The 15,897-nt window shown below is 38.5% G+C and overlaps 3 protein-coding genes across 6 annotated transcripts; 2 read left to right on the top strand and 1 right to left on the bottom strand.

Annotated features, from left to right (window-relative positions):
* Nucleotides 1-64: 64 nt before the first annotated feature.
* rsrc2 (arginine/serine-rich coiled-coil 2) lies at nt 65-6,376 on the top strand. Of its 2 annotated transcripts, none has more exons than XM_023282386.3 (11): nt 65-224; nt 392-533; nt 1,944-2,088; nt 2,561-2,601; nt 3,601-3,764; nt 3,935-4,066; nt 4,179-4,295; nt 4,859-4,944; nt 5,033-5,295; nt 5,467-5,556; nt 5,657-6,376. In XM_023282386.3, exons 2-11 carry the CDS (start codon nt 528-530, stop codon nt 5,840-5,842), a joined length of 1,230 nt encoding a protein of 409 aa, XP_023138154.1. In that variant the 5' UTR covers nt 65-224; nt 392-527; the 3' UTR covers nt 5,843-6,376. The 2 variants fall into 2 exon arrangements, with proteins under 2 accessions (XP_023138154.1, XP_023138155.1); XM_023282387.3 differs by having other exon boundaries at nt 4,179-4,226.
* si:ch211-110p13.9 (uncharacterized protein LOC562347 homolog) lies at nt 5,996-10,088 on the bottom strand. Of its 3 annotated transcripts, none has more exons than XM_055011468.1 (6): nt 10,012-10,088; nt 9,576-9,743; nt 8,570-8,620; nt 8,240-8,369; nt 8,018-8,151; nt 5,996-7,925 (listed from the first exon to the last, which is right to left on the bottom strand). In XM_055011468.1, the coding sequence occupies exons 2-6, from the start codon at nt 9,693-9,695 to the stop codon at nt 7,149-7,151; spliced, it is 1,212 nt and encodes a 403-aa protein (XP_054867443.1). In that variant the 5' UTR covers nt 9,696-9,743; nt 10,012-10,088; the 3' UTR covers nt 5,996-7,148. The 3 variants fall into 3 exon arrangements, with proteins under 3 accessions (XP_054867443.1, XP_054867442.1, XP_054867444.1); XM_055011467.1 differs by having other exon boundaries at nt 9,927-10,046; XM_055011469.1 differs by lacking the exons at nt 8,570-8,620; nt 10,012-10,088 and having other exon boundaries at nt 9,576-9,914.
* A 31-nt stretch (nt 10,089-10,119) lies between these two features.
* zcchc8 (zinc finger, CCHC domain containing 8) lies at nt 10,120-15,252 on the top strand. Its single transcript, XM_023282385.3, has 14 exons — nt 10,120-10,320; nt 10,483-10,525; nt 10,606-10,680; nt 10,961-11,063; nt 11,154-11,231; nt 11,366-11,469; nt 11,717-11,782; nt 11,904-11,964; nt 12,056-12,192; nt 12,310-12,452; nt 12,576-12,679; nt 12,955-13,041; nt 13,565-13,685; nt 14,027-15,252. The coding sequence occupies exons 1-14, from the start codon at nt 10,146-10,148 to the stop codon at nt 14,872-14,874; spliced, it is 2,145 nt and encodes a 714-aa protein (XP_023138153.2). The 5' UTR covers nt 10,120-10,145; the 3' UTR covers nt 14,875-15,252.
* The last annotated feature ends 645 nt before the right edge of the window (nt 15,253-15,897 follow it).

A 15,897-nucleotide genomic window follows, 5' to 3' on the forward strand; every position in this document is an offset into this window, starting at 1 on the left:
CGGGCGGGGCATTGTGGGAATGTACGGAGAGCCTTGTCGTGTTGCCAGGTTTTCTTCCGCTACATTTACGGCAGTTGTTCTAAGATTATGCCAGTTTTTGCTTTCATGCGGGACTCCTTATATGTTTTCAGAATATTCGATCAGTTGTTTATTTAACAAGGAACGTTTTCAAAGCGTTTGTAAGACAAACTGGTTTATCAGAGCAAATCTCCTCACCCGGACAGGTAAAGTTCAACGAGTGTTACTCGTAATGAATATATATTAAAACATCATTGATTTTACTCAATAAAAACTGCAGTATTCGTTATGGTTTTTTTTAACCATTCCTGTGTCTCTGCTCCTTTTTTTGCTCCGTTCAATCTGGTATTAACAACAGTTTTTCGCCATTTAGGGGGATTAAAGAAGTGGAAACTGGCAACCCAGATCAAATTAGCTGAGCAAGACAACGGCCTTAGCAGTGAGCTACCTCTCCGTTTGCACAGACTGCAAAAAGACCCCCTAACGTATATACATTGTGCTTCGGGATTATGTCGGTAAGTACCATTATATAACCAGGACCAAGACTTACACGAATTCAGCGACCCCGTAATAATGTTTGTGTAGGTTTACGATCAAATTCAGAAAATATAATTCTTAAAGATGGCGGTTAGCGTCAGTTAGCTTAGCACCCTGGCTAACGTTGAAATCGCTGTGATGGAAGTCTGAATGACGAACATAGACGGATTTAGCTCGTGTAGGTGGGATATGCCTTGGTCACTGTTTACTTTTTGTAAATTAGGTAAAATCCACGTGATGGCGTATTTCGACTTAGCCAAGAGAGTGGCCATACATAAGAATCAGTGAGCGCTAAACGTGTTTAACATTGCGATGACCTGTGAGATGTGTGTGGACTCTTGTAGTGCTATTAATGGCATTTTAAAAGCGCTGGGTTTTGTGTTTGGGGGTCACAGTTTTTTTATGCCAGGTTTTATTACATTTGTAACTTTAATATATATTAAGTGTATACTGCAGTGGGATGAAAAGTGTTGAGCAACATGAGCATCATTTTCCCTCGATAGAGCACATAATAGGTTTGAACAATGTGCCTGTGAAGATAGGCTATACATATACTTCAAAAACAGTTTTAATATCTTTCAAGTCACTGTTTGATTAAATTCAGTGTGCTTCCAAGTGATCTTAATGTGCAAAGCAAAACATTTTTATGTTATAGAATACACTAAAGGGAAAAAATGTGCATTACAAGTGTATTGAAATGAGTAGGATACTTGAGGATGTGGGCTCTCTAGTTGTAAGCATAGGGCGTTTTTCTTGAATAATGTTTGGTAGAGCTGAAACAAACTGATATTATCAGTATTGATAAATTAGCTATTTATTGCTTTAAATATTTTTTAAGATCTGTTAATAAATGTTCTTAGCAACTTGCCCTAAAACCAACTTTTAAATACAGTGGAAATCAAACCCATTGGTGGAAACTTAAAAACTTAAATTTCCATTAAAAAGTGCTTTTGCTTTCTACTGACACACAGATTAGGTTACCTACAATGCAGGTGGTTTTGTTTCTAGTGGAATACTGATTTCAGCGACAATAATAATGGCAAGTTATGCAAGAACGATATCTAAAGCTAATGAGCAAATTCATGACTTTTACTGAGTGGTTGACATCTGAGATGCAGCAACATGGTGGAGATTGACTAAAGTGTGTGTGGCAAATCATGTTTACATTTTTAATGATCTGATACTACATTCGTGCTTGAACGTCACTGTAAGTAATCTCAGTTGTATGTTAACTTGTTTTTTTGGGTCAAGAGATAATCTGAAGAAAATAGTTCACGCTGCCTTTTGGGGGTGTATACAACTACAGAATTACTCAATGTGCATACTGTACCGCACTGATTTACTTCTGATGTGCTTCTGTTTCTGATTTTACTTAACTTTTGTTTCAGGCAAGTGATAACGACTCTGTCGAATTGACCAGAACAGGATCCCCCGTGCATCACAGAAAAAAGCACAGTATGGAGTCATCCCGATCTCCCAGAAGCTCCAAACACCACCATTCACGGTCAAGGTCACGCTCCAGGGACAGAAAACGTTAGTATTGTGTAATAGTACCCAGAAAATACTGAAATGGCTCAAGTATTAGAACCTTGGGATGGAATTTATTCTCAGTATAGATGTTTATGAAATTAATCAGTGAAAATGGAGAAACAGAACTGCATACTGATTAAGCAAATATCTAAACTGTTCGAATGTTTGTGAGGTGACTGCGGTTATTTTGCAAACATGTATTTACATAAAGATAAATGACAACATATAACTACAATTACTGAGCAAAGTCTGACCTCTGATGGTCTTTTAAAAAGTGCAGATTTAATGTGTGCACAGCAAAGAGTACATTGCACACTACACCACAATCTGGTCCTCTAATTGCATGACATACTATTTAGTGGATTTGTTGTGTCTAAATGTGTTCTTCCTGACCTTATTTTTTTTAGACAATTTTGAACAAAGGACTCGTTTTGAAATGCTTATTTGCCAACACTCTGCTTTCTGCTGTTTTCAGGTGACAGAAAATACAGACGAAGTCGCAGCAGGAGCAAAGAGGTAATTGATACATTTATTTCTAAGATTAGAAACACATTAGATGTGATTTTGAAGACCTTTTGCAGTTATATTCGTTGTTAGCTTTAAGTTGAGGTGAGTATGTTTTATTAGGTTACAGAAGTTGCAATAGCCAAAGTTAAGAATGACAGAAATAGATGGTGATGGCCTTACTCACATGGAAAGGCTCCTTTTTTTGCCCGTCTTATGCTCACATTTCAAAGGAAGCTTGTGTCCTTGGATATCTGTCATTATTTATAACCATATGAGATGGTGAAGAGTAGTTTTTTCCTTTTATTTTTTGTTAAATCCTGTATGTAGATCACATGATAACATTTCTATAATAAATCATACTCAGCGTGCTAATGCACGAAGAGACTGAACAGAAGACCCTGCTGACATAGCAAAATAATATGCCTACTACTGGGACAGGTAACTATCTGCCATTCAAACTCCTATTTGTCTCACATTATTAGTAGAAACATTGGAATTAACTTGCATCTTTTGCAGCTAGGGATGGGCATAATTAATCAAATTAATTTTCAAATTAATCCAAATAGACTCTCATATGAAGTTGTAAAACATCAGGTGGATGCCCATCCCTACTTGAACTTTTCAGTGGGTACGAGTTCAAAGCATTTAGGTTTCACTGAATTGTTGCTGCTAAATTGATAAACCTCATTAAAGTGTTTCTCCTGAGAATCAGATATTAAGGTTTGCATGCACACTATCAAAATTTGTGAGACATTCCAAATGTGCTGGTTTGATTGTTTCCTTAAACTTTTTTGTAATGGATGCAGTCAAAGTAGTCCATACACAGAAATGCCCACAGTTGCAATCATGCTCTGAGAATGATGTTTGTACATGCTATGGAACTGGGTTTGAAATGACAAGGAATTTTTGAACTTGTCAAATTTATGACATACCTTCTGCTGTAAGCCATGGTACTAACTCTTTTTGTTGCACTATTTTCCTGAAAGAGACAACTTCTTCTTAAAACAGGCACGAAAGAGAGACTCTGAGAAGCCATCAAAATCACACAGAAAAACAGACGAGCAGCAAGAGCAAGAGAGACTTTGCGTAGAGAATGGAGAGGAGCGATCCAGGCGCAAGGATAGGAAGTCGTCGAAGGGCCGGAGCTTGTCCAGGTCACACTCAAGAGAGAGGTTAGTTCTATCAACAAAGTGCACGCATAACACATTTTTAATGTTTAGTAAATCCTTTTAATACAATAAACACTGTTCCAATTATTTCTCAAAATGAAATTACAGTAGCACTGGATTTATGTCACTAAGTTCTTGAATTCATGTTGATGGAGGAATACTGTGACTTTCAGACGCCACCACAGCAGAAGTAGGGACAAACGGCGATCACGATCACGCAGTCGGGACAGGAAGAAGAAGGCTAGGTCTCGCTCAGGTTCAAGGACCAAACACCGTCATCATAGCAGAAGTCGCAGTAAGAGCAGGTGAGCTTAACTAAAATAAGAGCATTGTAGTGATGAAGTGTAAGAACTTTTGTCCTTCATTTTTCATGCTATTAACTGTATGCTTATTGAGTTGCTTTGGTTCTTCCCCCAGGGAGAGAAAGAAAAGGACGGAGAAAGTGCGCCGAAAGAGTCGAAGCAGGTCTGTTAATCCACCTGCCTTCCGGGGCCGAAACACAGCTATGGATGCACAGGAGGCCCTGGCCAGAAGGCAAGGCAACAGCTAACAGGGCGTTTACAATGTAGATGGTTGGCTGTTCTGGCTGATTCAAGGAAATGTTGGTGGTTCTTGAGTTTTTTTGCCAGGCATTGTCAAATTTTACTTTTTGTGTTATTGCTTTGATATTTTCTAAAGTTAACTAGTGGGCAAGAAACACTTGGTAGGATAAATGGAGCCAGACAGAGAAATAAATTCTTCCCCAATTGAGACATTTATTTCTGTATTTCAAATTCAAATTAAGACTATATATTATCCATGTTGCCTTTGCCAGATAGTGAGGTTGTACATAAAAGATAATAGTACTGACTGCGGGGTTCTGCCAGTGTCTTTGGTGTCTTTTCAACATTCATGGTTTTATTCTGGTTAGGGGTCTTTGTTTCATGTTTTCCCCCTTTGTACCTTCTCTCTGTTAGAGAAAGGTAAAAAGCAGAAAATGATGAATAACTTGTTATTATTATATGATTTTGAGATTCAGCCCTTTTTAGATACTATGCACTGAGCATAATGTGTCTTTCTAGGCAGTTGAGCAAATTAATCTTGTTTTTTCTTTTCAGGTTAGAGAGAGCCAAGAAACTACAGGAGCAGAAAGAGAAGGAAATGTTTGAGAAACAGCAGCAGCAACAGCAGGAAATAGCTGCAGGTGAGAAGTGCTCATAGTGCAAAGTGCTAAAACCTTGACTGCTGAGTCAAGAATCGGCTACTTACTCTGGTTTGTATTTTGTTTTCAGTGGCTGCCCCTATTGCAGCGGCTGCTGCTGCTGCAGCAGCTGCCTCAAACCCTGCCCTCAACGTGGCAGCCCTCCTGGCCTCTGGGACGCAGGTCACACCTCAGATTGCCATGGCGGCACAGATGGCAGCCCTTCAAGCAAAAACCCTGGCAGAGACTGGTATTGCTGTGCCCAGCTACTATAATCCTTCCGCTGTAAACCCCATGAAGTTTGCAGAGCAGGAGAAAAAGAGGAAAATGCTATGGCAGGGAAAGAAAGATGGGGTAAGCTTTGACTTTGCTGCTTCTAATGATCTTTGCACCCAGCTTTTCATTCATAGATAGCATAAAATTGGTTTCAAAATCATTTCAACAAGAAAAAGGATATTCTGAAATCTAGTTTACTCGTGGTTATCCCTACATGAGTGCCTCATCATTTTGGTTTTATTTTTTAAGGACAAGTCCCAAACAGCCGAGTTATGGGAGAAGCTAAACTTTGGAAACAAGGACCAAAATGTGAAATTTCGCAAACTAATGGGTATTAAAGTAAGTATAATTTGTTATTTTACTTAACCAAAGTTAAGTTCATTTTACCACTTTGAAGCTGTAACTTGTCAGAGTTAAGCAGAATTCTTGGTGTGTGCAGGGAGACGAGGAGGCAGAAGCTTCCAAACCACTGAACGATGAAGGCTTGAAGACTCTCCAGAAACAAGAGGAGATGTTTAGGAACCTTGATGTACAGTATGAGATGGCTCGGTCTCAAACACACACTCAGAGGGGGATGGGCCTCGGCTTTTCCTCCTCATTCTCACGTGGAATGGATTCTGTCTAGTGCCAAACTCTGGCCGTCATTGCCACTCACCTGATCATATAGGACTACCAATTCATCGCTAGCCCTGAAGCTTGCATGGACGTTGCTCTGAATCTGTAATTTATTTATAGACAAAGGTCTCGCATATTGGAACATAATGTAAATAGCCAAGTGCTGAGTTGGTCTCAGTGTTTATTAATCTGTACATCTTTGCAGAGGAAGCATCATTTTCACTGGTTGATGCAGGAGAAAATTAGGTATTTGTTTTGAATAATGTGGTAGCTTTTTTTAAACTCAAATATATATTGATATGTTGTTGTTTGAACATAAACTGAATATAATGTGGTTCAAGTGAACACTGTTTACATTCATTTAGTAAAAGGCATCTGAAGTCAATGTAGCATTATCAGAATCCTTAGTTTCACTTCTCTTGATTGGGGAAAAACAAAACATGGGTTATAATACATATTGTCTTCTGGATTGCCATGGATAGAGATGCACTTGAAGGGAGTAATATGTTTCAAATGTTCTTGAAATAAATTAGTTTTGTGTTGATAGTGACTTTTTATACATCACATCACCTATTTTTTTTATTTTGTAGGATGTCTGAGTGGGTAATAGTATTCTGGTTTAAATGAAGTTTGTGTTGCTAGACCTGGATTAAGTAAAACTACTTAAGTTGAATATATCATGCCTAATATGACGATAATATTTTCCAGTATCAATTTTATATCAAATGAAGCCAAAAATCATGCCGATTCTAAGGTTTTTCCCTGCATGGAGGAATTTTTAGCAAGGCCGCAAAGAGGTTTCAGTCAGCCCCAATGGAAAATCAACAGAACCAAAGTGACAAGAAGTAAGAATAAAAAGAAAAATTAAACTTGTTAACCAGATTTATTCATTGTGGTTCCATTTTATCCAAGCACCATGGACATTAATTTTCCTGTTATTTCTGACCATTTAATTACTTTGTTGGTTATCAAATAGTCATAAATGACAGGAAAATGAATAACGCATGTGTGACGATGCTCACTGTCAAGTGCAGTCACCACCCAAAGGCCCAGTGTAAGCCAAGGAAATTACAATTTTTAAAATGAACTTAATGATGAAATATTTCAATCATAATGTTTAATTAATCATGTTGAATTACTATCCAGCCCTAGTTATTATCAAACCTGACAGTAGTAGGACGTATAGCCAAAAAAACCAGACCAACCCAAAGAAGAAAATGCAACTTTTTACACAGAAATTCACATTTCTTAGAACACTAAAAGTCATTAAGGTAAATTGCAGGTCTTCTTGTTGGTACCTGTAGCAAAGTGCATTCTTACTTGCATATTAGACTGGAATACAGCACATGAGCTACACCAGTGATGAGGTTATGGTTTGCAAACTCGAGGATGAGGAGCAGGATTGGGTATTCGCTGTGCCTCTTTTCCAGGGAGGACTCCTCACTTAAGCCCATCCAGTGAAGCAGCAGTGTTTGCATGGCTTCAGGGAAGAGCTCTGTGGCTAGTTCCTCAGCAGGTGGCAAGTCACTAATTCGCTCAATATGCTGAACTTTAAAGCCCTCCACTTTGTGGCTGATGCTGCTGTTGGCTGCATGAAACTGCTGTCCAAGCCAGCATCCAACACAACTAAGCAGAGAGCTTGAATATACAGAGCCCCAGTCTTTGGCCTTTAGCAGGGCTAGCACAGTTTCAGTCGCATCCTTTTCTTCTAGATTACCTTTTATGTACTGATTGATGTTTTCCAAAAGCAGCAAAACAGTCTCCAGCTGCTCTGTGCAGCTTTGAGGGTCGGAGGAGAGTTGGTCGTCCAAGCTGTGCAATTTTTGTCTAACTGAGGACACAAGAGGTTGGCTTTGCTCAGTTTGCAAACTCTGCTTTGGGGAAGAACAGTAATCGTGATCTTCTGATGTTTTAGCTGTGTCACCTCCATGTACATCCACCATTTCCTTGTCTGCCTGGTAAAAAACAGACTGTGACATTTCATTGCTTAATTGTGTGTCACACTGGCCGAGGGACACTGAAACATCGAGCTGCACACTGAAGCTGTAGCTCATTTTCAGAGGGCTGTCATTTATCTGTGATTTCCAAATGCCCTGCAGGGGAAAGACAGTAGTAATACAGTAAAAATACACAGTGGTATATATATAAAACAAATCATGCAGAGACTTACATAACGCACATATACCTGGAAGTTCTCCAGCACTGCAAGTTGTTCTTGCTTACTGTAGATTTCAAAGGCAACTCGGAAAAGTCCTTGAATGCTGTAGAACCACAAGCTGTTATTTGCAGCAGGCACTTTCAACCCATTGAACCTGAATGCTGCAAGAAAGATGTGTGGGCATTGGTGTTAAGCCAGTGTTATGTCTTATCTCAGTGTCATGTATTTGTGATATCTTCTATATTTTACCTGAAGAAAAATTTATTTTTGTGGCAAGTCCTTTCTTGGCAAACCTGGCATGATATCGGGGATGGTTCTCTGTACGGATGTCTGTGTTGGACAGAAGATCAGCTCCTAAATAGAGAGGAATCACTGGACCCTGAAACAGAGAAAATGGAGCCACATCATTGTTCAGTCTTACAATAATACAAGTTGACAAACTAGGAAATGGTCTGATTTTATACAAAATAGAAACCTAGGTTAGTATGTGTATGAATAGCAGTTGTGTAAATTACAATGCAAAACAATGACACATTGAGTACTATTGAAAAATTACTATTTCAATTGTATTTATTTAACCTTTATTTTGCCACGAAGTCCCTTGAGATTAAAATCTCTTCTGAGGGAGACCTGGCCAAGACAGCACACCATTTCAGAGAATGTAGAATGTCACAGTTTATAATAACAAGACAATTCAAATATACTTATATAGATATGAAACACTGGAACAGGTCCAAACAAAAACAAAAGAAGGAAAAAGAAAAAAAAAACAGATCAGGAAAAGCAGTTACATATATGGATTATATGTATGTAACTGCATGTAACTCTACATTACAAAACCATTTTGTTTGGATAAATTATACATTTATCAGCATTTTTCTATGTACAATTAAGGGGTTTGTGACTGCAACAGTGGAAGAAGTACTCAGATCTTGATGAGACCACAATGTAGAAATACTCTGCAACAAAAGGCATGCATTCAAAATTTTACTTAGATAAAGTACACGTGTTAACATCAAAAACACATAAATAACCAAAAGTGCCAATGCTCATTAGGCAGCATGGTTCACTTCAGAATAATGTATATGATATTACTGACATAACTGTCAGTGTGTTTGTCACTTGTCACTGATGTTTCAGCTGGTGAAGGTAAAGCTTTTTTTAAAATTATGTCATCAACTGCTAGGTGTTTTGTAAATTTGTCTTTAATAATAAGACCCCACTGAGACTTTTCAAAAATAAAAAAATACATCATAATTTATTTGTTGGTTTTATTTAGTGGAATAAATCTGAATGTAGAGGAGTAAATGATGCAATATTTGCCTCTGAATTGCAATGGAGTAGAAGCAGGCAGCAAAAAGATGGAAATACTCTAATAAAGTACAAGCACCTCAAAATTGTACCACATTATAGTACTTGAGTAAATGGACTTGGTTACTTTTGATATTGAAGAACTAATACCGATGATAATGATATAGCACTCTCTAGCGGGTTTCAGGTAGTATAAAAAATATGATTCTAAACAAAAAAACTGCCAACTTTTTTTTCAGCTATCAGTCCAAAAATATCTTTGTAAGCGACTCACCTTGTTGGGACAGTCAGTCAGCCTAAACGATGTTACATTCACCAAGTAAATAAAGCGGATTTTTCGGGAGCCACCGTCCCACTGCGGTAAACTTAGGTGGACAGTCGAGCAACTTGACATTGCTGAAAGCAAACGAAGCCTTCCACTCAGTCACAACGGTGTTTTGTTCTGTAAAAGGGCAGAAACATTCGCTAAAACATCGAAAGTAATGAAATCAAACGGCTACAACATACCGAACCGCATCAGCTAGACAGTGAGAAAGGAACGATTAAACCCTGAGCGATGCCTGACAGACTAAGAAAATCCGTCTTCAACATGACACTTTTAAATGTAGCGAACAGAATTACATACAAAAAGCCGAAACATGCGAAATATATGCAGCTTCCTGTTGTAGTTTGGGAGGTGTTTTGACTCATTTTCTAATTTTTTACCTAACCTGCAATGCTGTATTGTGGGCATAAAAATAGCTAAATCTTCCCATCACACGTAACCGCAGGAGAACCAATGAATGAGAAGATACGTTGCTTTGACCTCTGAACTCCCGTCTTGCACCGCGGAGCTGTGTGAAAAATGGCTGAGGTAGATTTTGGGGATAGTGAGCTCTTCCAGCAGCTTGATGACTCTGCACCGCCGCTCCCGACGCACATTCGCTTCACGGAAGATGGAGAAGACCAGGGGGAGACGAGCCAGCTGCGGAACAGGCTGGAGGAGTGCGACGACTACATTCAGAGACTCTCTGAGGAGAATATCCTTCTGTCAGTTGAGCTGTGTTGCTAGCGCTGTGGCACTAGCTAACGTCTGCTAGCTCAGTGAACCTCCCGTCAAAACAGAAAGCAGACAACCCGCAACTGTCTGCTGATGTCTTTCTTTGCAGCATTTCTGTCTGTTTTCTTAACATAGAGACCACATAAAGTATTACGAAGGAAGCTAAACATCCTGACACGACCAAGGTAACCAACAGACACTCTCTGATGCTAACTTGAAAGAAAACGAAATTGTTCACACAATGCCCAATGCGTTGATTTTACAGCGGCGTTACAGTTGAAGATGTCAACATGGACGGGCCCGTTCTTCAGATACTTTACGCCAACAACCTTATCTCAAAGTAAGTAATATTTTTGCATTATATTATTTCAGCTGGTGTATCTGCACGCCTTTGTATGCACAGGATTTGTGGTATCTGTTTTGCAAAGACGAGTTTAAAAGTGTTAACATTTTGGATAATGTTAGTGTTGTTTTTTTTTTCATGACGGCACTTTCTAAAATTTTTACACTCTGACCAATGAAACAAAATCACAGCCTATGAATGGCTTTTGTGAGCACCTCAGCTTTGAATTTACATGATGATCATAAACTGAATGCTGTGATGATTGTTTCTCTGCTAGGCAGTGTCGCCAAGAAATTGAAGATTGCATCTGCAGTGTGATTTTGAAGCACCACAAACCAGGCAATGAAAAAAAGAAATCGTCCTTTCATATGAAACCTCAGGTATTTACCTAGAATGTATTTTATTGGGATTAATGTCAAGACTGTCATGATTCTTCTTTTTAAAAAGAATATTTTCCGTCCTGTACAAAGAGTTCGGCTTTTGCTATGGATGACGATCCGCAGAAGTTGTCTTCTAGTAGTGTGAGAACAACAACAGAAGCATTTAAAGTGAGTGTACTCTTTTTTTCTCAGTGAACAGCAGAGGTTCCTGTTTCCTGAAAAAATTAATGCAATGTTTTGAAATATTGTGCATGCTATATTTATTAATATGAATAACTGATGTCGTTATTTTTCTGTCTTAGGTTGTTGGAAGTGTCTTGTATTTCACAACTTTCAGCGTTGATAAACTTGGACAACCTCTGGTGAATGAAAACCCTCAGATGACAGATGGATGGGATGTTCCAACGTATCTTTAAAATGAATAAATCACACCTCATCAACCATTTACTCCTTAAGCAACAATGTAGTTTGTCAGATCAGGTTTGTTAAGGGAGACTTTTTTGTTTTTTTGCAAAGGTGTCTTTATTTTCAGATGTCTGTGCTTATTTTGAAATGGCCATCGCTTAAGTAGGACTTAAATGAAAAAGTTTAACTTGATATGATTATACTGCTGTGTATACAAATGTAATATAACTTCCTGAATTGTTGAAAAGCTATCACCAGGTTTTTAACCAAGTGATTGGAACTGATGGACAGGAAATAGAAATGAAGGACAAAAGGTATTACTGGAATTATTATAGCAAGCTTCATTTAATTTACATCTATTTATAACTCACTTTGTGCATTTGCTGTGTGGTATGTTATAATTTAATGACTCTGTCACTGATCTGTTCATTGTAGACCCAAGTCGATGTGTTTCAACTGTGGTTCAGGTACTCATCAGATGAGAGACTGTCCCAAGGTACCATTAATGATATATTGATTAACCCAAATAAACACAAAAGAAAGGTCTGAAGTTGATTTACTACATTTATGCATTGTAACCTTTCTAGCCTAAAGATATGGCTGCAATTAATGAGAGAAGAAAGGAGTTTAATCAGAACAACAACCAGGCCATGCAGAGTAACCAGCGATACCATGCTGATGAAGTGGAGGAACGGTTTGCTAAATACAAGCCTGGGGTCATGAGGTAGTATTGTTGTTTTGTACACCATAATAACAAATTAATCACATCCTGTCACTAATGGAACAGGTAAAAGTACATGTTGATTATGTAATTTTTTTTATGATGTTGTGCTTTGAACAGTGAGGAGCTGTTGACAGCACTGGGAATTGATGGCAACACCCTGCCTCCTCTTATTTATCGCATGAGGCAGCTTGGCTACCCACCAGGTTGGCTCAAAGAGGCAGAAATGGAAAACTCTGGCTTATCACTGTATGATGGAAATGGTAAGTTTTGAGATGAAAAACTGCATAGTCTCAGTGATTTTCATTTTTTAAAACTACTGGAAAACAGAAAAATGTGTCTAAAAGTTACAGAAGTTGGACTGTGTTTTTTTTTCTCATTTGCAGTGTCAAATGATGGCAGTGTTACAGACAACAGTACTTCCTATGATGTTTCCAAACTGGTGGATTTCCCAGGCTTCAATGTACCTGCACCACACAAAATGAAAGATGTATGTCACAACATTTCCTCAAAACATTTTTGCTTGAATGTGTCACAATTTATGTGGTGTTACTTTGTTTTGTTTATTTTTGTAAACCAAAATGAAGACAAGGCATGTGTTTAAATACTGCAATGTGGAGTCAGTTTAAACTGATAATGTTGTGTATCACCAGGAGTTGGCATCTTGAATGCAGTACACAGCTTTCAAGTAGGAAATTGCTGTCAGGTTTGGTGGCAGGACATTTTTTCTGACAATTGTGCATTTTTCTTTTTTCTACCCTCCAGGAGTTCATGCAGTATGGTTCAGTTCCAATGCAGAGCAGCCACATGAAGCAGAACTATGCAGCCTACCTGTCCAACAACTTTCCAATGGTATTTGTCTTGAAGTCTTTAAGTGGTTGGACTTACCTCTCAAAACATGGAAGCCGCAACTCTTTCCTGGTTTCCTGTAACAACAACTTCCTAGCTTTTAACCAAACTTTCTGGGTGTCACATATCAACACATGAGAAAACACCTCATGTACTACTTATCAGATCAGTGCCCATTCTCTGTGATGGCACTCTGCTTTATTGTTTTCAGATTATTTTAACCTCACAACACATATTGCAGCAATTACCCTTTTCAACTATGAACTTCACTCTTGTCAGTCTTTGTGCTGCTTTGCTCCTGTATATCAATTTGTGCTGTCTACACAGCCCATTCTTCATGATCCCATTTAGACAGCAAATCATCATACTGATCTGAATGTGCAGTCCTCTGCCGTTTTACACTCTGGATTTTTACATTAGTACTCTATTATTTTTCTTGCACTAACAAAGAGAGGGCGTATGTTGACTGTATTTTGGTGAGAGTATTTAAATAGTCTCATTGCATGTCATTCTTCCTTTGTAACAGCCTGGTGCCACCAGCAACAAGAGACGACATGACACCGACTCATCTCCACAGCATAGGAAGAAGACTAGGTCAAGTCCTGATCGCAATTCAGACAGGAGCTCAGATATGGATATTGAATCAGGTAACTGTTAATCTTTGTCAATTTTTTGTAGTTGGCACCTTGTCTTAAATCTCCCTCACAATTTACTGTAACATAAGTTTATGTTTCAAAGCTAGCTAACAGTAATGTCTAATTTTCTTCATCTAAAGCTGTAACTCCACTGAACTCTTGTTTTTATGACTTGATAAAATAAACAAAACAGTTTTTTACAGTGTTGGCATGTTCTAAAAACAGATGTTCTGTTCCTGTGCATAGCTAAAATGCAGAACAATATACAGTATCAACTGAATCAGCTGTCTCTTTATTTGGTCAAAGCGTCACATTTTAATCTTTGGGAGGTTTTATTTTATCTCTTCCCCCAGATCCAGGAACACCTTATTATAATCCTAATGCTGATGGCTTCAAGTTCCAACCACCGCTTCCCCCTGGCTCGCCTGGCTTCAGTTCACCTCCTCCTTTACCCCAGGGCACTCCTCCTGCTACACCCACTCGCCCACCTCTCCCTAAAGGTACTCCTCCACCCACACCCACTAATGGCTCTCCAGCTCTGCGGGGACATAACTGGGTGGTAGTTGATGAGACTGTGGAAGGAACAGAGGATGACCTGACACTGGAGGAACTGGAAGAGCAGCAGAGGCTAATCTGGGCAGCTCTAGAAAATGCAGACACCGCCACGAATAGTGACTGTGACGCACCTGCACTGGGAACACCTGGACATGGCGACACAGAATCAGAGGAAGTTAAAGAAGCAATGGACACAATGAAACCTGTAGAATCTTGCCAGAGCACTGAAAATCAAAGGGAACCGAGTGTTCAAGAGACTTTCTGTGAGAGTCCTGGACCAATCAAAGTTGAAGATGACAGCCCTCAGAGCCCTGAAGCAGTCAAAGCACAAGATGACAGCCCTCAGAGTTCCCCTGCAGTCAAATCCCATGATGAAAGCCCACAGAGCCCTGATCCAGTCAGGTGCCCAGAAGACAACCCACAGAGCCCTAATGCAGATTCCTCTAATCAAGCAGCAGGAGATTGTGCCTCTCCTAAGAATGTGGAGAAGATAACAGCTGTTCCTCATCGGAGCAAGTTTGCAGCGGGCATTGTTCCATTTGAGGATACACCAGAATTCACTGAAGTTGCTGAAGCAACAGGAACTTACCTTAGAATCAGAGACTTACTGAAAGGCTCCCCTCGAAGTTTGGCAAAGAAAAAATGAAACTGTAGCATTTTGATTACATCACAAGAATACAATATGTGGATATTTTTTAAGCAAAACCTTCTGTTTTCATCTACATCAAGCATGATCTTTTAACTGTTATTTTGTACCAAGGTGAATGTCTATGCTTTGTATACATTTGACCTGTAAACATAGTGAGGGAGAGCCTTTTATGGATATGCTAACAGCATGCACTCTGACCAGTTAGACCCAGATTTTTGCAGCAGTTGTGTTACATGAGCTGTTAATTTTATTGTAAAATTTGTAAAATCGTGATTTCTTGTATTATTTTTCATATCTTGCTGTTCAAATGGCTTTTTCTATTTTTGTCTTACTTAGTTTGCTCTAAAAGGATGAAGTAAACATGGTTGTATTTTCTCGTGTTTTATTTTGTCTGGTAGCCATAACTAAATGCGAATTTTCATTTTCATTTTGTTGTGTGTTGAGAGCACAGATGGCCAGATGTGTAAATTAACAGTGTATGGTTGATTGTTAGCTATTTTTAGTAGGAGTCAGTGAACAAGTTGATGCCAAGCTGATCCTCAGATACTATTAACAGTCATACAAACTTGCAAATGAAACTGCAGTTACTTTTAAAGTCTGTGGTCTTATTTCTTTATTCTATACTTTCTTTAAGAAAGACATTCATGTCAGGGCTGAAATGAGCTTAATTCCTTCAGAAATTGACCTGCCAAGCATTTTTATATAGAGATCGTAAAAACAACTTTAAAGAAAGGATACGTTTTTTCATTTTTATTCTTTAGTGTGAACATTTATTGATAATTTTATATCATTTCTCTTCAGATGGACACAAGTTAAAATGACTCAGAGGAGATGTTGCTTCTTTTAGTTATTTTTTTTTCAAATCAGATACAATGACTGACTTTATTACACTTGTACTGAAGTAATTTTGTTGAATGGACCACTGTTAGTTTTGTTTTAAATTTCTCACAATTGTTATAGCCTTATTTCCTGGGGCAGAATTATTTTTATTTATATAGAAAATTACCTTAAACCTGCAGT

The sequence above is a fragment of the Amphiprion ocellaris genome, chromosome 6 (assembly GCF_022539595.1).
Source record: "Amphiprion ocellaris isolate individual 3 ecotype Okinawa chromosome 6, ASM2253959v1, whole genome shotgun sequence".
NCBI classification, from domain to species: domain Eukaryota; kingdom Metazoa; phylum Chordata; class Actinopteri; family Pomacentridae; genus Amphiprion; species Amphiprion ocellaris.